At 44.2% G+C, this 24,425-nt stretch overlaps 1 protein-coding gene across 4 annotated transcripts in view; it reads right to left on the reverse strand.

The window, feature by feature from the left end:
* ZXDC (ZXD family zinc finger C) overlaps positions 1–24,133 on the reverse strand; it is a 28,059-nt gene extending 3,926 nt beyond the window's left edge. The window contains exons 1-9 of one of the 4 annotated variants that reach the window (XR_013814155.1): positions 23,106–24,132; positions 20,308–20,460; positions 20,132–20,210; positions 19,057–19,187; positions 17,403–17,573; positions 13,527–14,122; positions 12,247–12,306; positions 11,517–11,601; positions 1,282–1,451 (exon numbers count right to left, since the gene is read on the reverse strand). Coding sequence is in view for 2 of the 4 variants with exons in the window: in XM_079783679.1 (XP_079639805.1) it covers positions 1,282–1,451; positions 11,517–11,601; positions 12,247–12,306; positions 13,437–14,122; positions 17,403–17,573; positions 19,057–19,187; positions 20,132–20,210; positions 20,308–20,460; positions 23,106–24,075 (2,505 nt within the window). In the remaining 2 variants the exon portion in view is untranslated. Of the gene's footprint in view, positions 1–1,281; positions 1,452–11,516; positions 11,602–12,246; positions 12,307–13,436; positions 14,123–17,402; positions 17,574–19,056; positions 19,188–20,131; positions 20,211–20,307; positions 20,461–23,105 lie in introns of all 4 variants that reach the window. The other 3 variants (XM_079783679.1, XM_079783678.1, XR_013814154.1) reach the window with 3 other exon arrangements.
* Positions 24,134–24,425: the final 292 nt, after the last annotated feature.

Here is a 24,425-nt window from a genome sequence, read left to right on the forward strand (position 1 = left end):
TTCAGAAGGCTCAGACTGGTCCCCCTCTACTACCTTTATCTTGGAAAAATCTTTCATTTCTCTGCAGGCAAGGCTCGCCCCCACAAAACCCTCACATCTGCCTCTGGTTTGCTACAACCGCCTGGCCGTCCACTGGTCCCGTCTTCCAGGGACCCCTCTGGCTCTGCCCAGGCCATTGCTACCTCTCTTTCACTTATCTGAACCCTACAGACACTCCATAGCCAGCACGGTCCTACCTCCTTCATGAGCCTCTCCCAGGACTACAGGCTCCACAGACAGGACTCCCTGCTCCCTCTGCCAGATCAGCTCAGGACTCAGATGTTCTATGGCATCTCTAACTGGGCCTCCCCGGCCACACGGTGCTCGTTGGCCCCAGAATACCCAGGACATAGAAGACTGCTCAGTGAAGAGGCAGGATGTGATTGGGTCAGGTCAGAGGGGCATATCCTCAGCTTTTAAATCTTGTCTGTTCTAAAACCCAAATTACCTTACGTCTCTATTCTGGCCCTTCAAAAATGAGACTGGAGATAAAGTTGTACACAGAGGTGTGGAGGTGAATGTGTCTAGTGAGCATTTGTGGAGTGGCTGCCAGCTGCAGAGTCTGCTGGGCCCGGGGCATAGTCTAAGAGGTGGCTGGCCCTGCCCTTGAGGGGCTCAGTTTGGTAAAGAATGAAAACAGGAAAAAGAAAAACTAAAAGCTAGCACCTTTAATGTATAAAGGCTACATCATCTGGTGTGCTACCAGCAGTCCCCAGAGATGAGGATGACCAATGCTGCCTGAGGAAGCTCCTGCACCCCAGCCCTGAAAAGAGAAGTAGGGTCTGCGGAGGGGCAGGCAGAGTGAGAAGCCAGGCGCCACAGCATCCACAGCTGCAGTGCCTGTCTGTGGCCAGCCTCAGGCAGCCCAAGCAGCTGCAAGACAGCTACAGGGGCCTTGCAATGGAGCAGGCATGTGTCTACACCTCACAGGATTCCCAGCACGGTACAGAAGACAGAGCACATGGGGAGGGGGGGACCAGACACATACAGAGAGTTCTGACACAGATGCTTCGATCTTAATGAAGATAAAAGCTTGAACAAATGTAGCTCAATGGGTGGGATGAAGGGAGAAGCTAGGGTTATGGACAGATGACTTAGGATATAAAACAGGACTTGGAACGGTGGTGGAATGGCCGTTCACTGAGAGAAAGGAGCACCCAGAGACAGAGCCCTGAGGCCTTGCCCACAGCTCTCACCTGGACACCTCTGAGGCCTGCCTCCTCCCAGCTCGATGGCTCTTACCTGCAGTAACTGGACCTGAACACACTGCACCCCAGCTGCTGGAGCTGGTCCTGGCAGACCTCCGCCGGGCACCACAAGGTTCCCACACAACCAACCACTCTGGTTTGCATACAAGTGAGTAGGAGTGACTTTGCCACCTTTCATTTTTCTCTGAGTAGACCCTGAGGCTCCTAAAATGAAACAAACCAACAATGCACTGTACATTGTGCTGTTCAGGCCCTTGCCTTCACAGAGGCCACTCTGGGGGAGACAGCCTTCCCATTACCTGTCACTGCACAGCCCTGCAGAATTACAATTACTGGACAGGGACGGTCATGAGGTCAGAAGTGAAAACAGGAGAAAGATTAACAAACTTATTCTATGTGTCGCTTGGACAGACAACATCAGACTCCAGCTGCCCGTTTCTTGAAGGTGGAGACTCTTCCTTACCCTCCAACTCCAACAGCTCCAGGCATGCAGGAGATCTCTGAGACCACTGAGCAAAACCAACCATTGGAGCAGCAGAATCACGGAAAAGGAACAGAAAAGAAAGCAGGTAATTGCACCCACCCCTTGGACACCTTGGCGCATGCTAAATGGCTGCCATATCCTCAGGTTGTTTCTGTCCAGCTTCCTTATAAAAATCATCACTTCATAAAAATAGGGTTTTTTAAAAATTAAGTACAAAGAAGAAAGAAAAATCTTGACACTCAGGAAGGGTTTTTCTGACACTTGCAAGGTTTGTGAGCAGCAGGAAATCCCAGAGGCAGAAACCAATGGCCTAGATTCAAAGCCTGGCTCCACAACTGAGTCTGCTACCTATGTTTTCTTCTAGGGCAAAGAACCTGAATAGACACTTCTCCTAAAAGGACATACAGATGGCCAATAGACATGAAAAGATACTCAACATCACAATCATCAGAGAAATTCAAATTAAAATCACGATATCACTTCACACTTGTTGGGAGGGCTATCATCAATAAATCCACAAACAAGTGTTGGCAAGAATGTGGGAAAAGGGAACCCTTGTGCACTGTTGGTGGGAATGCAACAGACTGGTGCAGCCACTGTGGAAAGCAATATGGGGTTACCTCAAAAAATTAAAAATGAAACTGCCACTTCACCCAGCAATTCCACTGCTGAGAATTATCTGAAGAAACCAGAAACACTAATTCGAAGGGATATATGCACCCCTATGTTCATTGCAGGATTATTTACAAAAGCCAATATCTGGAAAAAGCCCAAGTGTCCATCGGTAGATGAGTGAATAAAACAGTCGTGATACATTTTATACAATGAAATACTACTGGGTTATCAAAAAGAAGGAAATGGTAGGTAGGAGGGAGGGAAGGAGCAAGGGAGGGAGGGAGAGAGGAAGGAAATCTTGCCCTAGCCGGTTTGGCTCAGTGGATAAGAGCATTCGCCTCCGGACTAAAGAGTCCTAGTTCAATTCTGGTCAAGGGGACATGCCTGGGTTGCAGGCTTGATCCTCAGTGGAGGGGTGTGCAAGAGACAGCTGATCAATGATTCTTTCTCATCATTAATGCTTCTCTCTCTCCCTTTCCCATCCTCTCTGAAAACAATAAAAATATACACACAAAAAAGAAGAAAATCTTATCCTGTGCGACAAAATGGATGGACCTGGAGAAAACATTATGCAAAGTTAAATAAGCCAAAGATAAATACCATATGATTTTACTCATATGTAGAATCTAATTTAAAAAATGAAGCAAAACAGAGACAGACTCATAGAGAGCAAGCTGACAGCTGTCAGGGGTGGCGGGGGAGGTGGAGGGATTGAGAGGGGGAAAAAAGAACTCATGGCACATGGACAATAGTGTGGTGAATGTGGATGGGGGTGAGGGGTGGGAATTGGGGGCAGAAAGACATGGAAGAGGGTAAAGGAGGGATAAATGGTGATGGACAGAGACGACTTGGAGTGGTAAACACACAATACAGTGTACAGATTATGTTTTGTAGAATTGTGCACCTGAAACCTGAATATTTTGTTAACCACTGTCATCCCAATAAATTTAATAAAAAGAGGGGTGGAAGATATACTATAAAATATATTTATTCACAATGAAAAATTTTCATATTAATAGTAAAAAGCAGATAAAAACATGCAAGTGCCATTTCTTCAAAATTAGGCTGTTTATGCACATAAGAAAATGTTTAACATCAAAACGTTAGAAGTAGTTTTCTCTGGGTGGTGGAGCTGCAGGGGAAAGTGCATAAAAAATGCACCTTTATTTTTTCCAAAGAGTAAACCATTTACTGAACACTAGTCCTTTGCTTAATGACTTCTGTGCCACACTCCAGCTGTCCCCATTTGTCCTGCTGACCAGCCCTCCTCCAGGGCACCGGCCAGGCTTTCATCACCAACATTCCTCAGCATGCCCAGGTCACAGCACAGCGGTCTCTCCACCTCACTGTTTCTCTTTTTCGAAGCCTGCATGGAGATTCTCACTAAATTATTCCTTCAGATGAACTTAAAACTGACAAGTTTGGGCTTTTTAGGTTCCTTTGGGATTTAAAGGAACTGAACAAAGATGTAAATTAGTAAGAACTAAGTGTTTCTATCCAAAGTACCTGGTAGGCCTTAAGCAGGATCTCATCCAGGCCCAGCACATACTCATCGCTGGTGATCCCAAGATACTTTATTACTTTTGTTGCCATTATGAGATCTATTTTATCCATCTCTACCCACTGGCTCAGTCACCACTCTGATCTCAGCTACTCTCATTTCTCTACTGGAGGAAAATGAAGAAATCTCTACCTGCTCTTTTTGCCCCTAACTCCCCCTGCCCCCCCAACCAGAAAAGCAGCTGGAACCATCCCTTAAAAAATATCACATCCCCTTTCTAATTATGCCTCTAATGTTTTCCCATCTGACTCTGAGTGAAAGCCAAATGACAATGACCTTGAGGCCCTCAACAGCCTGGCCTCCCACCGGCTTTCTACTTCCCAAAGCTTTCCCCTAACTGGCTCTGCCAACAAACGCCTTCCCACTGACGCTCTCAGGTGCTCATCCGGAGCCTTCGCCCAGACCTGCCAATGTGCTCCCTCCTGCATGTGTCACCTTTCCGGAGAGGCCTCTGTCTACCTCTTTAAAACTGGAAACCATCACCGGCCCCTTTCCTTGTTTTGTTCACATTTATCACAGGATTTACTGTTTTATCAAATGCTCCATCCCCACCCCACCTCCAATCAGAATGCAAGCAGTGGTATCTGTGTTGTTTCGGACACGCAGCAGGAATATTTATCAGAAGGAAGGCGTCCCCATCTCATTTTTTCAGTCAAGGTTTGTCTCCTCCATTCAGGTTCTACACAGTTGTGAAATTTCCTCCTGGATATTTTGTAATTTTTGTTGCTACTGTGAGGTATTTTCTCCATTGCATTTCCTAATTAGCTACTGCTGCCATACAGGACACTCCAGGTGGTTATACATTTGTTTTATAACTGGCCACTTAAATATCTTTCAATTGCTAATCATTTTTCAGTTGATTTTTGGGGATTTTCCAATAAGCAATCAAATCATATTTAAGTTATTGTAGGTCACCTTACTATGGTTCTTATTCTTTCTTGCTTTATTTCAATACAAGAATCTCCAGAACAAAATTAAATACCAAAGGTAATAATGGTAAGGTAACCAAAGTAATTCTTGTGTGCATCTAGAATGCCTATGTTAACTCACCATTAAGTATGATTTTAACTCTTCGTTGGGCTACAGAATCTTTATTATATTCTATTTCCATCAGTAATGGATATCAATTTTTTAAAATAAATATAGAATCTGTTGAGAAAAATAATAAAGTTCTTGACCGACCTATGAAAACAAACCCAGTAGCAACATTAAATCGTCCTTAAGCTATGGACTAAACCTCACTGTTCAGAATATGAGGTTAAATACACTGAGTGGCCAGATTATTATGATCTCTGAACACATAATAATCTGGCCACTCAGTGTATTTGTATCTCAAATGGATACCAAAAGTATTCTAGACTTTTGCTGGAGATCAACCACCTATTTGCCCTGAGCTTTCTATCAGCCAGTGCAAACGGGAAAACTGATCAGGTGCATGATTTATAGTATTTTTGATATCAAATAAATGAAGTACTCAAGAGAAGTACACTGAGTGGCCAGATTATTATGCGTTCAGAGATCATAATAATCTGGCCACTCAGTGTATACTGCCAGACCCTATGTGTTTTGAGAACATTTCCATCATCAATCTACAGCTCCCCTTTTGGGGAGTATCTTTGTCAGGCTTTGGTATCCAGATCATGGGGCGTTCCCTATTTTCCACAAAAGTTCTAGAATAGCGACTACTATAATGTTCCATGGACAAGTAGAAGCTGTATAACCAATGGCAAGCATGAGATTCTGAAATACTAACTTCATCCACAGTTATTGGTCATTTTTTAATAAAGATGATTTCTGTTTTCCTGAAAAATATGCATTTTGTTGCAAGCACTTCAATTTATTATCATAGAGTTTATACAATATTCAGTAATTTTCCATTGAATCTGTGAAATTTAATTATGCCTTTTTTATCTTGGTAAAACTGCTCAGAAGTAGAAAATGACAAGTTATCAGCTGTATCCACATACCATTTTTTGTTTGACCCACACAGAATGATTTTTTAAAATATGAATAGGTTATCATATTTTAGCATCAAAATCCAGATTTCTGATTCTTCTTAGATTTGTTCTTCTTCCATCTATTTTGAAATAAGCTTATTCCACTTAGCTTCCTTTCTCTTATTTAATAGGAAGGCACCCACAGGCATAAACTCGCAACTGGCTTCAGCCACATCCCCTACCTTTCATCCTTAACAAGTGGCTTGTAAGATTCAAAGTGCTTTAAGCATTTTACCTGTATTATCTCACTTAACCCCCACAAGAATCCAATATAGCTGCTTTTATTACCATTTTACAAGGGAAAAAATTGAAGCACAGAGAAGCTGCTTGCTCAGAATTCGAACTTTTAACCACATGCCTATCTATCTTTTCTATGAGTATTTGTAATTAGCTTTTACGTCTTCTTTAACCCAAGTGTTGGGTAGGTTTTCTTTTGTTTTCCAAGTAATTTTTACTTTTTATTTTACCACAGTATGGTCAAAAACATATAGTCAATCTGGGGGTTTGTGCCTAAAGACTTTGTAATGCTTTTCCTGATGGCCTAATTCAGTTTAATTTCTATAAATATTCCATAGTCATGGAGTAAGATCTATTGAATCAACTTTACTACTCTCATTGTAAATATCTTTCAGATCTTTTTCCATTTGATCTGCAAATAATGAGTTAAATTAACCACTTCGGATGTTGCTAGGTTTTTATTTATCCAACTCTAGATTTCCATCAGTTTTTACTTTCTATTGTTTGATATTGTAAGCCTTCAGATAAATATTCACATAAATGGTCACAAGTCTTCTAGTATTATATGTGAACAGCAACCAAAAACAGAAACAATCTTCTCTGCCTCAAGTGCTCGTCTTTAAATTGTGTGCTTTCAATGCTAGTAGCATTAACCCTGCTTTGTGATTTTTGCTTGTTTTTCTTTTATTTTCTTATCCTAATTTTAACCTTCCTAGATATTTCCACCCAGCATGTGCCTCTTCTAGACAAGACATAGTTGGGATTTTGCTCTTTGACTCAGTAAAAAAAAAAAGTTAGAGGAGCTCTGGCCAATATGGTTCAGTTGGTTGAGAATGATCCTGTGCATGGAAAGGTCACCAGTTCAATTCCCAGTCAGGGCACATGCCAGGTTGTAGGTTCCATCCACGGTCAGTGTGTGTTCGGAGGCAACCAATCAATGTTTCTCTCTCACAAAGATGTTTCTTTCTCTCTCTTCCTCTCTCTCTAAAAGTCAATTAAAAAATATATTTTTTAAAAGTCAGGGGAATCACACTTTTACTGTAAATGAGTGTGACTCCCAACATTGCTGTTTACTATCTCTTCCAGTAAGTACTATATTTTCTTTCCTTTCCCCTGCCCTTAAAGAGCAGAGAGATATAAATTATAGTTATGAAACTGGTTACATTTTTTAAAGCCTATTTTGCTAACTATTGGCTCCAAGAATAAAGTTTCTCTCTACTTTTTATTCTTGGTTTATTTTGAGAATTAAATATTGAACATTAAAAAAAAAATGGCACAATTTTATTTTCCCTACTCAATAGCATACCCATGGGAAGGATCTTAGATTTTAGACCCTATATCTTATTTTTCAAAACATTTCAGATTGCACATTTTCTAAGAATTGGCATATGCACTTTAGTACACAGACAAATGGAAGTCCTGACTGTGTTTAAATTACTTAATTCCACTAACAGTCCTGTTTCCCCTGCAACTTCACTGTTCTTGGACTTATTATACCATAATCCCTTAATCACAGTCACAAAATGTCTATTTTGCCCCCTGGTAGCAAAGATCAACGAGCACACCCAGAGCCTAGACCTCAGTTTCTGATATCACTCTCCAATAAAAGGAACAAGGTTCCTTGGAGAAGTGGCAGACTTCAGGACTGAGCTAAGGATAATACAAGATAAGCCTGGTGGGACCAAAAAGTAAGATGTCTCACCAAAACCACCAGGATGGAGACATGTCAAAAAGGCACAAGAATCCAAACAAAATAACATCTAGTAGCCAAAGCTGGAACAATTTGAGCAGAAAAATAAATATGGATAATGTTGTAATTATTGTAAAGATTATAATACAATATTATTATAATATTGTAATAGTTATAATACAACTAGAGGCCCAATGCACAAAATTCGTGCAAGGGGCTCAGCCCTTGCAACAGCGGCGGCTGCCTCGGCCCTCGCAGCCCCAGCTTCATCTGGAAGGTCGTCCAGAAGGACGTCCGGCTGTCTGGTCTAATTAGCTTATTATGCTTTTATTATTATAGATTATTATAGATATTGATAATAACCTAAAGGATAAATACCTTTGCATCCATAACTAACTAGATAAATGATATAACTAAGTAGATAAATGGGAGAGAAGGGACAGTTCTTCCTTATAGAAGAATTCTAATTAATTAATGTACAAGAAATGAAGGAAACAGAAAATCACCTTAAGAACACCATAGTAATAAGACCACAGGCAAATCCACCCTTGAGTGTTGAATTAGTAAGAGGCTGAAGGAGAAAAAAGGTATCTGCACAGTGTGAATACCTGTGGAAAATCTGGGGGAATGGATTAACCTTGCCCAAGGTGAGATATGGTCATTATTCAAGATTCCAGAAATGAATCTCAAGGCCCTTGAATGTCCTGCCTGGAAAGTATGTTTACCTGGGGGCCCTGGGCCACTCCATATAGTCTAACAATATGACTTACGGTGGAGGCCTTGGGGCACTGATGAATGGCTGGAGAGTACGATGCAGGTGAACTGCCCTGGTTGGCAATACCGTGTGTTGTCACACAGTGGGAGAAGTAGCACTGTCCACAACTCCAGGGAAAGGCTAACTGGAAGCTTCACTATAGGAAATCCCCTGCATCCTGCCCTATTCTCTTGGCTGACTTTATTCTGTATCCTTTCACTGCAATAAACCATAACCATGAGTTCTGAGTCCTTTTAGAAAATAACTGAACCTAAGAGTGGTCTTGGAGACCATCAAACTTGCAGTTGGGTATCAGAAGTGAGGGTGATCTTACAGACCCTTGAGATTTGCACACCATCTCAAAATATCTACCTCAAAATAAATATTTATTAATTACAAAGGGAAAATAATAATTTCATAATGGGAAAATCTGGCGACAATACTTTAATCCAGTGACCAAGGTTATCGTAACCTGTAACAATATGTAATTACATGTACCTCGATATGATGCAATGAGAAGAACACCTCATTTTTGTTCCAAAGGTTCCATAATTTCAGTCAAATCAAGAAAAAGCATTAGACAGACCCCAATGGTGGGACATTTCAGGCTAAGGGACAAACACTCTTCACAGGCACCATGAAAGTCAAAGAAGGGTTGAGGAACAGACACAGACAGGAACTAAGGCACTGTGACAACCAAATGCAATGTGGGATCCCAAACAGGATCCTGGAACAGAAAAGACACTGGTGGGAAACTGGACAAATCCAAATAAAGCCTTCAGTCTATGATCATGAGTTAGGTAAATGTGCTGTCACTATGGAAGAAGCTAGTACGAGGGGAGACTAGGTAAAGAGTGCCACAGATGGAGGACACAAGTAGGTACAATACATAATAGTGCCAACGAGGGAAGCATTTTTCTGCAAACTAAAATTCTATCAAAATAAAATGTCAGAAGAGATAAACACAGTCCCAAGGGTTTTGGAAAAGGGAATGTGGGCCTATATTTACATTCCTTTTATCACAAGAGTGCTTTGCAACGACAGTATGTGGGTGGCAAAATGTGAGCCTTTGAACTTAAAGAAAATTCTTCTACTATCTTCACATATGAAGGCTGAATACTTGGCAGGTTCCAAATTTCTATTTCCCATAAAAGTCTATAGAATGTTTAAAGCACTTTGACCACTATTATAAGATGCTAATAAACCAGCTGATTATTTCGAAAACTGGTAAACAGAAAGATTTAGACATTTATCCTGACTTTCCTGTGTGAACTGTATCAGGATAAAAAAAACTGATGAGAAGTTGCTCTTTACAGAAGTATTCTAACTGGAAATGAGAAAGGAAAGACAGAATATCATCTTTCTGCAACCTCTAATAGATCCAGTCACTGATCATCAACAGCTGCTAACAACACAGGACAGACCACCTGACGTCAAAACCCCCCTGGAAGAGCCCCCCACTGCAAGAGAGTTCTGCTAACCCCCAGCCTACCCCAAGAATCGAACTTCAACCAGATCAAGCCTATTGATGTAATTACTAATTTGTAGGAAACAGAAGACAGGAACCTGTTAAACTACACTATACTAAATACAATCAGCAAACTCCACACTAGCCAGATTCTTCAACAAATACACAGGAGAGAGAGAAAAGAAGAAACCTATAGATGTAAAAGAAACTTAAGAAATACATCAATCCACAATAATATATGAGCCTTATTTAGATTCTCATTTAAACAGTTATAAAAACATTTATGGGATTTGAGACAAAAGTTGAATACTTGCTAGATATTGATGTTAAGGAAATCGTGTTAATTTTTAATGAAGCAATGATAGTATGATTAATATATAGCTATTTTTATTCAGTGTCCCTGAAAAGATATAAAAGATAATGCTGACATTTTTTTAAAAAATAAAATAAAAATATAAAACCACATGTATAATGCTGCTTCAAAACAATGCAATGGATATAACATGTATTATAGTCCTAAATGTTCATAGTATTTTTCCCTTTAAGCTGAGATTACCTATCAGATTAAGTAAATTAGTATTTGGTTTTCTTCATCAACTTTGCCTAATATGTGCTGAACTGATAAACAGGAAGTTATTATTATTTTAAAGAAAAAGCCCTATGTTAATAAGTACAGAAAGACATAAAATTATACTGCTAATCCTATATACCTCCTGACATTTTATAAATACATTTTAGATAAATATAAAAGACAAATTAAATATATAAAATAATATTTAAAAGAATTCACTGTTACCTTTACAGAAGATTTTACTGTACTTTCCTTTAAGCACGACATCCCACTATTCCGCTTTTAGGATGGATGGGCAAATAGGTACATGAGGCCACAAACTAGCAGGTCTTGTTGGGTCCACTTAGTGTTATTTAAAAATTCAAAAAGTTGCTGACATTTTATTTATTTATTTATTTATTTTTAAAATTTCTTTATTAAGGGACATTTTAAAATTAGATTTCAACCTAACTCTGAACTGGGTGCCCTTAATGCCTCATGCCACCCAGGGACTGGCTCTGTGGACAGCAGCAGCCCGTCCTCAGGGTTTTCTCAACACGAAGCTCAAAGGCCAGCAGCCATTTAGCATCAGATTTCTATCTCCACTTTTCTGACACCCGGTCTGCTTTGCTCTTTACTTTGCAGCCTACCAGGTAACAACCACTAATTTTCACTCAGTGTTTTTTTTTAGGTAAATAAAATATGTTCACACTGATGCTGAGAATTTTGCTAGTAACTTTCTTTTTCTTAACTTCACATAAAACTAAGGAGTTGATGAAAAGACATTTTGAGCATAAAAGTAACACAAAGAACACAGAAACACCCATTCTATGTGTTTCTTCTGTCCCTAATTAAGCCCCAAGGTAACGCTCAGAACCCTTACTCCCCAGCACTGCAGCACACACAGCCTCACCTGCATTGCTCCCAGTTCCTTTCTGCTTTTTTTTCTTGGCTAGTTGAATGGCTCGGGAATCAGTTCTTGCTGAGCCCCCACTTTCCTGAGATCAAAGAAATGTGTGTCAGTCACTTGACCCAAACAGCAAAGGGAGGGTTAGCAAAGGAACTACTGAGATGTAATAAGTCTGCTTCCTGAACAGAGTGGAGTCCAATACTCTTTGAGAATCTCCAGCAAAGGCTCACCGAGAATCAAATGCTACATCCAATTATAATGATAGCTACACAAAATCAGAGTTGGAACAATATACATAATTTTATTACCCAGAGAAGCAAAGTTTATTCCTCCAAAGTCTAAAATACTAAAATATTTTATACAGAAACTGTTAAAAAATGAATTACATACTTCTCTGCTGTGTGAAACAAATAACCACCCTTCCTTCAGTGATAATTTACTGCATTAATTCACTCCAACATTTTCAGAGCCTGCCACACAATACTTGTATGGCAGACCTGGGGAAGTCCTATATCATATACCCACTGCAGAGGCCGCTCTGGCGGCAGGTGCTCAACTCAAAACCTTACATACCAAAATAATAATTAGTTACTGAATTCAGTAATATTACTGAGGGAGCCAAATAGTATTTAAATAGGACTTCAACTGTTGTAAATTTGTGAATGTTTTTATAAGAGAAAGGTTGTACTTATCACTAAAGAAAAAGAACACCCCTAAACAGCTCATGGCATACCTGTAACCCATTCACCATACACCATCTGTGCTCAGAGAATCGAGGCAGCCCGTCACTCAGCTAGCGAGAAAATGAACAAGGATCAGGTTCATGGTCATGGTGGCTCCTCCTACCTCCACCCAGTTAGGCCTCTGATGATGCAGTGGCACCAGAGAACAACTGTTTCCCATGGCACCAAGGCCCTGCACTCAGGTAGTGACTCCCCAGGCCATCTCCCTTTCTGGCCCAGACACCTGCACACCTGGCAACTGCTGCAGCCACCAAAGCAGAGGTTAGCACATGTGGCTATGCCCCCACAACAAGTGAGACACCAGAAAAGGCTTGACAGAGACAGAGCTGCTCTCAGACTCAGACATAAAAAAGCTGGCTCTATGGTATGAGTTCATCACATCCCTCAAAATTGATCCTAATTCAAAGGATTAAACTTTTTTTAAAGAATGTGGTAAAATAAGATTTAACATTTTGAACAATATCACTATCAAATTTAACCTGTGTCACAGAGAAAAAACCTATTTGATCATTCCCATCTGAGCCTGAGGAAAAAGTCAGACTCAAAGAATCTTTAAATTATTTTAAAATTAAATTATATTAAATGTATAGCTGACAAATATAATTATATTCACTGTCAAGCTTCAATACTGGAGAACTACTCATAACCCTCCAGAAACAAAGGTTCACAAACCACTCCATTTTCCCCCCTTAATTCTAGTGTTGTTGTTTTTTGATTGTTTTGAATGATTTTTAAGTTTTCATTAAAATTTGAAAGGCAGATGATGTCAAGATTCCTCTTCCTCTGGTTATTAGTAAATCTAAGGACTTGTTTTATGTGAAGAGCACAAAGGCAGAATATTTCAACATTATGGAATAATCCCAATTTTTTCAAGAAAAGAAACACATTATCATACAAAGAACTCAAAAGGACCTTAGAAATCATCTAGCCAATCCCCCTCATTTTAGAAATGAGAATTTAAGGCTCAGACAGGTCAAGTGATTTGCTCAAGGTCGTAAAAACTAATCAGTTCAGACACAGGATCAGAATTCAGATTTCCAAACTTGGTAGTCCAGGGCTCCATCCTTTTGCAAAGAGTAAGAAATGTCTACACATAAATGACTCATCCAGAACATCCTCAAAATTGAGTGTTTAAAGAGAAGTAAGCTAGGTGATAGTGACTGAATACAGCACTTCATACCAAAGAGAAGTTGCCAGTCCCTGCACTGAGGCCTGAGTCTTTCTGAGGACTGTGCCTTTCTGGAAGGCTGGAAAACACAGGCCAAGGTACCTCTCTGTTTCGTTCTTGCTGCCTGACAGCACCAGGGCCAGGAGGCGAGTCTGGTTCCACTTTGATTGAAGTCAGCAGTTCTGGGACACTGGTGTTTCCTGGTGGGGTGCTTGAAGAGGTCAGTGTGGTGGTGTTCGCTGGTAAACTGCTGCTGGAGGTCAAAGCCTGTGGGTCCTGACTCAAGTTCTTCACAGGGAGAGCTACCAGACAGCCTAATGCTCCTGCACTTACAGTCTGCACATCATCCATATTGAAGTTGCTTTGCTGAAGAACAGTGGCTGCTGTCCCAAGAACAAGAGGGCTGTCCAGGCTTGGAGGAATGTCATTGTGGGCCACCAAGACCAGTGGGTCCATCGGCCCTAAGGAACTATTATTAGGGAGGTTCCCTCTGAGAGAGGAGCTCACAGAAGTCACATCAATAGTCAGGATTCCAGAGGTCAGCGCCTCGTCCGAGGCCCCTGCTGCACTACTCCCATCAGCAGGTGCATCAGAGAAGAGCGCAGCCAGGTCAATGTTGTTAAGCTCATTTTGGCCTGGGCTGCTTAGTTCACTGCTGAGTGGAAGAGAACTCGGAGCTCCTAGCTGAGGGAAGAGATCTGAAAAGGAATGAACACACTAGTTACTATATGCCCTTAAAGATTAAGAAGTTTTATTTGTACTCAAGATGTTAAGCAACCCATTAAAGGCACCATATACTGCCTTCCTCCTGCCCCTGCTACGTGGCACATCGAAAGTGGCCACAAGCTGAACGAAGGCAGCGTGAAGACATGTCAGGCATTTTACACATGTTGTCTCAAATCCTCAAACTGACAGGGATTTCTCCAGACAGAGGAAGTGACTCAAGAGTCTAAATAACATTTTCTAAAGTCACATTAATTGGTAACAGGACTTGAACCACGTCATTCTGGCTTTAAATCCTGTTCTCCTTCTGCTATACCCCAATAACTACACCTGAAAAGATTAAAACTTTCCATGGCACACCAATCTTCAAAAGTCAGATACAAGGTGAATTCTGGTGCTGAGGATATTTTTGGAATCAGCTTGTATCAGCTCATTCCTCATCAAACTGTATGCCTCACTCCTCAACTAGCTGCCACTCCAAAACAAATGAGTCATCTGGGGGTGACCAGTGGTGAAAAATTAGGTCTGTGGGACCCAGATCTAGGGAGCTGCAGAGAACTGGATTAGGTCCCCCAGGCACTCTGGAGGTGAATTCCCTTCCCCTTCCACCATTGTATTCCCAACCTCTAATGCTCTTCCATCCACCCCTGCTATGATCATTTTGCGGGTGCAGAGTCTGCCTGACCATCTTTGTCCCTCAACACTAGGCACAGTGCCTGGCCCTTAAGCAGCATTTAATAATTATAGTACAAACAATTCCAGTAGATCCCTCTTCATTTTGTCTTACGTACTGGGCCTATACTATAATTATTTATTTGTTATCCAATTAAGTAACTCAAATGATCGGAACACCCTTGGGGGAATAATGAACATTACCATAATTTTAAAAAATTTCAATGAATATTCAAGTTGGGGGTTTATGCACAAGTACACCCAATCACCCCAAATCCGAAAACAAACAAGGACCTGATGTTATTCTTTCTTAAGAAATTCCTTCCTGCAGCTTCTAGAATGTGCTAGGGCCCAGCCAGAGGGAAAAGGCTCTCAGTTCCTGGATCTATTCCTTCCACACCAACCATTAAGCTAATCCCAAATTCACATTTTCTGGTTGTGGACACCACGTCAACGTGCCTATTATATTTTTCATGCAAACTTATGAAAGAATCTACTCTAGACATCCGCCCCCAAAATAAATTTTAAAATAACCAAATTTGGAATATACTTTAGTTGTCATATTACTTCATAGTTTATAAATAGGAGCAATATATTATTGCTTCTTCATTAATTATCTCTTAGTACCAATAAAACATTTGAAAGAAAATGGTAGTGATTCTTTGGAGAAATTAAAAATAAAAACTCTCTCTCTCAAAACTTTCCAAAAACTCCCTTGACAATCTTGAGGATTCAGCTCTCTATAAAACGATTAATAATAATCTCAGTGCAAATAGATATCAATGTGTTCATAAATTTTCCACTTAGCATTTTATTAATTCCACATATATTACTGGAGACCTGCTATGTGTAAAAGCCAGGTATTTAAAAAAATCACTAAATAAACATTAATTAATAGAAATCTAGCCTAAGGTTATAATCATGACCTTGCTCCAGTCTTTCTTTGCCTATGTGACCCAGGCAAATCCTTCTCATTTCCACCTCAGCCTCTTTTGTCAGTGGCAGAGTGATGAGGAACCCCCCAATCTCAGGACCACTGGGAGGAGGAACTCAAACAGCTAATCCAGGGGCTGCCATAACCCTTGGCAAAGTCAGTCCATATTATATAGGCGTTCCAAAGCATCTATTTCTCACAAAGCAAGCACTGACCCAACACCTGGTCATCTACCCCTAACTTGTGACAGGGAATAATGACACACTATTAAGTCAATGTCACATCATAAATGCAGAGTGTGGAAAAAAGGCACTACAGAAGCACCTGAGAGGTTCTCAGAGAAAAAACAGTGCCGTTGCTGGCTTTTGAATGAGCCAGGCTAGGAAAGGGGAAGGAGCAAAGAGGCCGGGCGCATGCTATCACAGAACCCCAGCTAGCTGGGCAGGTAGAGACAGAGGCAGGAACCTGGTCCATCACTGAGGGCCTCTGAACACCAGCATAAGGCACTTGACTAACTTCTGTGAGCCAAGGAGACAGTCTCTAACATGAGTCCTCAAGACACCTAGTGTCTAGAAGGGCAGCTTCTTTAAATACAAAGCTGACTAGCAATCACTGTAACAGCCAAAAGAGGGAAGAAGTGACCACACTAAATAGGATTAAAAGAAGCCAAAGGACACAAACATTCACTGAACTAAACTACTCATCAAGCTCTGCTCTAGGGACTTTAACTCCACATTTCATTCTGAGAACCACTCAAAACCTGTGTTTAAAAGATGAGGAAACCAGGGCTGGCAGACCTGTGCCCTGCCTAGGATCACACAGCTGGGAAGTTGGCTGCACCCCAAGGCTGGTGCTAGCTGTTACACAGGTGGCAATGAGCAGGGCCTGGTGAACAACATGCTCAGGTAACTCTGGCTAGCCAGGATTTCACTGGCCAGGACCTGCCAGGCACAGCTACGCCGCCCCCCTCCCCCACCAATGCCCCAGAGAGCAGGATGATGTGAGCAGGTGAGGCAGCCATATGGCAACCCAGACCCCTCAACATCCTAACTGTAGGACTATGCATGTGGCCTCAAGAGGCAGGATTCTAAGTTCCATGCCACCATGTAGCCAGATGAAAAAGCCCTCGTGTGCCCAGACTCCCCCTCTGGAGAACTGTCGTGGTTCCCTCTCAGCCCGCACACCTCTGCCTCAGCCACATCCTGAAACACAACTCTGTTCTTATTTTCAAGGACTTTCCTCAGCAGCAGGATGGAGAAGAGACAGAGGGTGTGCTCAGAAAGAACAACAGGACTTAGAAAAAGGATCCAAAGACAGAAATGGTGGAGAAACAGGCTTAGAACTTAGGACAGAGATCACAGCAGGATACAGATTTTGGAGACATATGCAGGAAAAGCCAACAACATGGAATACTGAACGCTCTTCAAGCTAAGCACTTCAGACAAGGATTAGAGAGGCAGAAGCAAGTGGCAGCAGAGTCCATGCTCCCTGGGCTGGTAAGACCTCACTGCACTATAGAGTAACTTAACCTAGGACTCAGCCAACTTCTGAAAGGAGCTAAGGAAGGAATGATACCCTTTTGCTTCTGTGACACAGGTCAAGCTTACACATCTTTGTAGCTCCCTAAGAGGGACATAAATCAAGCCGACCTGGGTGCCGGCTGTGCTGCCTGACCACATGTGCTTTCATACTGTGCTTGGAGGTGAAGAGTCTATTACAGCTGGACACCGGGCAACGGCTTTTTGGAGCAACCACGTCTTGCAGGTGTTTCTTGGAGTGAATGTAGAGACTGCTACGAGCGGAGAACCTGGCACAGCACCCTGGAACAAAACGAATAAGTGTTAAACCTATAGATTATCAACGAACCAATGCTGACATTTCCTTGTCATCTATCTATCTATATATATAAAAGCTTAAGCAGCCATTATGACCGGTCGCTATGACACGTACTGACCACCAGGGGGCAGACGCTCAACACAGGAGTTGCCCCCTGGTGGTCAGTGCGCTCCCACAGCCAACCTCTCCTAGCAGGCCAACCTAACACGGTCCCTCCCCCCAAGCCAGCCCCCATACGCCCTGAGGCTGAGGAACCCCACCCATGCATGAATTTGTGCACTGGGCCTCTAGTATCAAAATAATGAGACAATACTGTCCATGTTTTGGCCACCAGCAAGGGACATACACTGAATACCTCTTGCAGCAGCATCTTAAGAAATTAAATTTGAAAGCAAACTCTGTTTTTAAAAGGAGATTTGAAGTACCACGTCATTTGTGTGTAAGATGTGTGACCCTGAACTAGTTAACTCTGAACCTGTTTCTTTACCCATTACACAGGGCTGCTGGAAAGATTAAGTTAAATTAAGTGTTAACTCCTTTAATGTTAAAGTGCTAAAAAATTTATACTAATCATCTCTATCAAGCTACTACTATAAAAACAACTATAATTCTATGACATTTAAGGTTAGAAGCTATCTCAACAGATCTCCAAGGCCTATTCCTCTCATTTTACCAATGAGAAACTGATGCCCAGAGGGACCAAGCAAATGGCCCTAAGTCAGGGACATAAGCCAAGCCTGGAGCTGGCACTGCCTTGCTGACTACTCAACTGCTTAACCAGTCAGTAAGACCACAAACCTGCATGCAGGTCAGAGGGAAAACAAGACAGATTCAAAAATACAGCCACTTTCCTTCATGCCCTGATTTTCCACTGTTAAGAGCTCTACACCAGTGGTCGGCAAACTCATTAGTCAACAGAGCCAAATATCAACAGTACAACGATTGAAATTTCTTTTGAGAGCCAAATTTTTTAAATTTAAATTATATAGGTAGGTACATTGTTATTAACTTAATTAGGGTACTCCTAAGCTGGCCTTTGCTAAAAACGTCCTCAATCTGATTGAGGCATGTGGCTCGCGAGCCGCGGTTAGCCAACCACTGCTCTACACCAAGATCTTCTCACAGCCTGAACAAAGAAAACACAAACCTGCTCACTGGTGGGGTTCTTGGCAGCTCATGAACTGGTAGGGACATGTAAAAAACCGGCTGTCCTCACAGCCACCAAATTAAACAGGTAACTAACTAGAGCCACAGAGCTAGTAAGTACCCTGCAGGGACAACAGTCAAAACAGCAATACAATGCTCCCAAGATACAGCAATTAACTAAAGACCAAGTAAATCTAATGCTTCAACTTACACTCACCTTGCCCTTAGGCAACTAAAACTTAACTTTAAACAGCTAAAAATTACAACATCAATGTGGATATGGTGCTAGTTTACAGCTCAAAGTAATGTATTAAAATCTACCTTCCACAGGACACTCGAACGGCTTTGTGCCCAGGTGGGTGATGCTGTGGCCTTTCAGATGCTCTGCTCTCGTGAATGACTTCCCACAGCCTTCCACAGGGCAGATAAACCTCCGATCGTCATCGTGTTTCCTGCCAGGACAGAAAAACATGACACGGATTACTCACACAACCCAGAGGCACCAGGCCTCAAGGTGATTCTTTGTTTAAAATTCTGCAAAATATACCAAACTACAAATGCTTTGCATTTAAAAAAAACTTTTATCAGTACATTTCAGAGAGCCTTAATTGTGTCTCTAGCCCACATGGGCAGATTTGCAATTTAGCCACCCTGTAATTAGAAATTCTACTTTAATGACCTAGCCGACCCCAGAGTCAGACACAGAAAAATCAGTGCTGCTTCAATCTAGAAAGAGCTGAGTCTCAATGTACTGATAAAGCTACCTCCACTGTTTAGGAATCCCAATAATAAACAAGCTTCCCAATCCACAGAGGGCAACAAGAAGTGTGCACAGAAAATCCACTAAAAGGCGAAAGGACCTTCTCAAGACCATGCATAAACACTGTCTTTTTCTGAGTAACATTTGTATATTAAACACTCAAACTCCAGCTATGCAAGCGTGGACAAACCGCCCAACCTCTTGAGTCCCACTGCAGAACAGAGAGTAAGAACATCAGAGTCAGAGTTCTTGGGAAGATTACATGAAGTACACAGAAGTGCTGAGCAGCACCTTCTTATAGGCTAAGCCCTCCAAGGTCGTCATTATCACCATGGAAAGTTTGTATTGACAGGAGGAAAGCTTATTCCACACCATAATTTTCTTAAAAATATAGAATTGTACATAACAGGTACCAATTAAATTTAAAAACAAGTATACACAGAAAAAAATTGACTTTGGGTAATCAGGATTCTCAATGGTTTCCTTCTTAAAGCTTTCTGAATTTGCCAAATTAGCTACAGTGGGCTTTCCTTATAACTTAAAGAAATCTGAGATAGTTTATCCATAGGCTTCTGCTACTAAGAAATAATTCATTCATTTTCAAAACTTGTAATTCAACCAAAATGTATAGATTACCTTTTGTGCCTCAGGAGTTTAGACATGCTGGTAAAGGTCCAGCCACAACTGTCAGAGTCACAAATAAAAGGTCTTTCACCTTAGAAAAGAAAAAGTTACACCACGTAATTATAAATGCAAGCTACTACAAAGACAGATCTTGGATCCAAATGGCATTGCATTCCCTAGCTCATTACCTGTATGACTTCTCAGGTGAATTTTCAGGCGGCAGGCTTTGTCATACTGTTTGCTGCAACCAGGAAAGGAGCAGGAGAAGAGCTCCTGTTCTCTGAAGTGGGCTCGGTTATGGGAAAACAGAGCACTCACCGTGATGAAGGTCTTCTCACAGCCTGAACAAAGGAAACACAAACCTGCTCACTGGTGTGGCAAAAATCAGAAGACAGCTACACTAGCCACCATCCAGGACACTGCTGGCACTGAAGCAGACAAGGGAAAAAATGATTCAGAAGCACCTCTGGAAAGTTTCTACCATTGACATCTGGCTTTGTAGTAGCTAAAGTAGGGTTGGCTAGCACATGAAAGCCACCTGTTTTAAAATGACTTAGAGATGAAGGATCTGATCAAGGGAAAGTCCTCCAATCACAGCCATCTGCTCCATTCTGTGGCACAGGTCTTGCATACATTTTGTGAATTCAAATGTCAATGCTGTCAGTGTGAAATCCAAGAAAATCCAGTAAGAGAAATTAGATACTAAGGAACAAGATTTTGTCTGTTAGGGTTGGGCTTGGAAGGGCCACAAACCATCGTAATATCTGAGACTTTTAAGCCCTTGGAGTGATGCTGCATCCTCTACACATATAAATGTCCTCCCTGATATCCTCTGCAACAGGCAGCCCCCACCTGTCATCTGGCTTCTCTTTTTCCTTTGCCCATTTCCTCAAGGCTCCCTACTTTGTCAAAGGAGGTTACTGGGGTCATCTTCATTCACATGGTCTTTCCCATCATCTCCATCCTCAGCCCCCAGTTGAGCCACCAGCCAAAGGAGCCTGTCTGAGCAACTCCCAGACTTTCCACACCAATTGTTATCCTCTGACAAAACATCCAGTGCTCAAATAGGGTGGAAAATATCAGGCTGCAAGGTGCTTATCAAGTGTCTTCATAGCAGCTTTTCTCACAGCCTTTAACGTGCTACCACAGTGCCTGTAAACCACCCAGCAGATACACACTGCACAGCACCACACGAAAGCACTGGCCCAAAGAACCCTGTCCCTGGCAACACTGCACTGGGAAAATCGGCCTCTCTAAATGCCCTAAAATCATCCTCTTTGCCATAAATCTACTCCTCCCCGACCCCAGCCCCATTCCTTTCCCTGTTTTGGGCTTTGGTGAAGTCATTCACTTGGTCAGATAAATCGAAGCATGCTAAATCTCTACCTACATAAAACAAATCCACATCTACAAACCAGCCCTTTATTCTGTCTCTGCATCTGCAGCCCCCTCACCATTCCCACTGCCACTGCCTCTGCCTAGGTCAGCCCTAAGGAAACTCAATTTGGAACATTTCTCGGAACTTCACTGATCCCTCTCCCGCTTCTACCCCATCTCAAACATTGACACCCCACAGATCTAGCTCAAAACTTCAGGAAGACCTCAGGCCCTAAAGCAGGCTAGATCCCTGATTTTCCTAGTATTCTACTCAGAATCATGCTCTCTGTGCAGTCTTTAAGCCAGGGGTCCTCAAACTTTTTAAACAGGGGGCCAGTTCACTGTCCCTCAGACCGCTGGAGGGCCGGACTATAGTTTAAAAAAAAACTATGAACAAATTCCTATGCACACTGCTAAGTCGGCTGCTAAGCAGGACAGGCAGCGGCGGCAAAAACACCCGGCGGGCCGGATAAATGTCCTCGGTGGCCCGTGGGCGGTAGTTTGAGGACCCCTGCTTTAAGCCATGGTCAGATTCCCAGAGTGTATGACAGAAAAAGGTTTCCAATCAGTGGCCTGAAGCCGTGTCCTCCACGAAGAGGGCCACATGAAACAATCTACAGCACATGGGAAGGAAACATGTTGACATTTTGCATTTCACTCTTTCAAGCTCTCTATAATTGAGTATATTTTATATTTTACATTAGGAGAGCATCAAATGTATATAACATGTCAACACACACGTGGGACTCACACTAGGTGCGTGCTTGCCTTTTTGTTTTAATGAGTTGGGTGGTGGAAGGACCTTCACCATCTGCTAGGCCCTCCCACCCCGTCCCCACAGCCCACAAGCCCTGCCTTGGCTCTGCAGCTTTCCCCTCCTCCCAGCAAATGCCTCCTACCCTATCCCCCAAGCCAGCTCCTTGCCAGGAAGGAATCTCCTCTTCCCTGGGGCACTCTGTCTCTCAGAGCACCTACACCCGCCTGTCCCGGGAAAGAATGCACGGTATGGAAGCCTTATCTCCCCACCGCTGCAGGCAATCGCTGTGGACAAAGAACCATCACTGGACTTCTTTCCCACATTGCTCGGCCTCAGTCACTTCATCTGTCACAGGAGGATAATTTTAAGAACTTGACAAAACTGTGAAGTCCAAAAAATAGTATAAAAGGCACAGAAACTGTGCCTCACCATCTTAAGGCCTTACATCTGGACGCCCCACCAATATCTGAGGAGTGAATGCTTCTAAAGGAGATGGAGGAAAACAAAGACCTGTCTCCTAACAAAACTCTGGGAAGATGCGTTATTTCTCTCACTAACCAGAAGCGCCTTCAGAGGGCTCTGTGGCCACCACCGTGGGGAAGGACAGCTGTGATTATCTGTGCTAGCTCGCCGTCGTAATCCCCGCGGCAAGGCCAGGGCTCAGGTGCCCTGGGAAGAACCGGGACACAAACACCAAACCCAGGAGCGCTTCCGTCCCCGCCCCCTCGTACTTGGCCCACCGAGTTTAAACCCTGCCCAGCCCCGCCACCACACCCACTCCGAGCCACTGGATGTGGCCCTGGGGCCCGGGCACCCTCCACCCCCCGCAGCCGCCCGCGGGCCCTGGGTTACCGGGAAAGTCACACTTGTAGGGCCGCTCGGGCTCGAAGTGGCTGCGCTGGTGAGAGCTGAGCTTGGCCTGCGTGGGGAAGCGCTCCGTGCACACCTCGCACTTGAACAAGTTCTCCTGCTCGTGGCCCTTCATGTGCGCCTTGAGGTTGTACACCGTGGTGAACTTCTTGCCGCAGCCGCCCACCGGGCAGCCGAAGGGCCGCAGCTTGTCGTGCGACTGCAGGTGCCGCTTGAGCTTGTAGGAGGTGGTGAAGGCCCAGCCGCAGCCGTCCAGGGGGCACTTGAAGGGCCGCCGGCCCTGGCTGCTGCCGTGCGTCAGCAGGTGCACCTTCAGCTGGTGCTTCTTGGCGAAGGAGAGCGAGCACTGCGGCTCGGGGCAGCGGTAGCCGAGCGCGCCCGGACCCGGGGGCCCGCGGCGGCCCTCAGCCGGGCTCGCGGCCTCCTCCCGCGGCGGCGCGGGCGGGCCCGGGGGCGGCGGGCCGGGGGGCGGCGGCTGCGAGGCCAGAGTGAGGACGCCGCGGTCCAGGCGCACCATTAAGTCCTGGCCGCCGACGGCGACGGTGTCCCCGAGGGCCGCGCCAGGGCCGGGGGCGGCGCCGCTGGAGCCCTGCTGGGGCCGGCCGGCAGGACTCGCGTCGGCGCCGGGCTCGGCCTCCCGCCGCCCGGAGGCCTCGGTCGCGGCGCCGCGCGGCACTTCCAGAAGCACCACGAAAGAGCCGTCGTCGTCCTCGAGGGGCGGCGGGCTCGCACCGGGACCCGCCGCCGCCGCCGCCGCCGCCGCCGCCGCCTCTCTGGCCTCCCCTCGCCGCGGCCCCGACCCGCCATCTTCGGAGCCCCGCAGCAGCAGCAGGCGGCGGCGCGCGGGGCCCGGGCTGGGGGGCGGGCCTGGGCCTCGGCGGAGTCGGCCGGGGCCGCCGCCATGTTGGGCCCCGCGCGGGGTCGGGGCGGCGAGCAGCGCCGGGAGATCCATCTTGGACCCTGCAGGGGCGTCGCAGCCGCCGCTGGGAGGAAGCGCGGTCCGCCCCGCCCAGGCGTGCGCGACGCCGTGCGGCCGCTTCGGAGAGTCGGCGCCAAAGCCCGGCGCGGAGCAGCCCGAGCGCGCGTGCGCGTGAGCCGCGGGGCGGGGCGTGCGGTCCACTGGCGCGTGACGTCAGGGACACCCCCTGCACGGCCCCCAGGGAGCTGGGCTGGTCCTCTGCCTCCGAGCTGTGGTTTGAGTGCTTGCGGGGAACGAGGCTAGCCTGACTCACAGCAATCCCCTTTCGTCTGGGGAATGGGTTAATAATTGGGGATCAAGCCGGACACCCGGGCGTGTGCCCT

The sequence above is a fragment of the Cnephaeus nilssonii genome (assembly GCF_951640355.1).
Source record: "Cnephaeus nilssonii genome assembly, chromosome: 11".
Classification (NCBI taxonomy): domain Eukaryota; kingdom Metazoa; phylum Chordata; class Mammalia; order Chiroptera; family Vespertilionidae; genus Cnephaeus; species Cnephaeus nilssonii.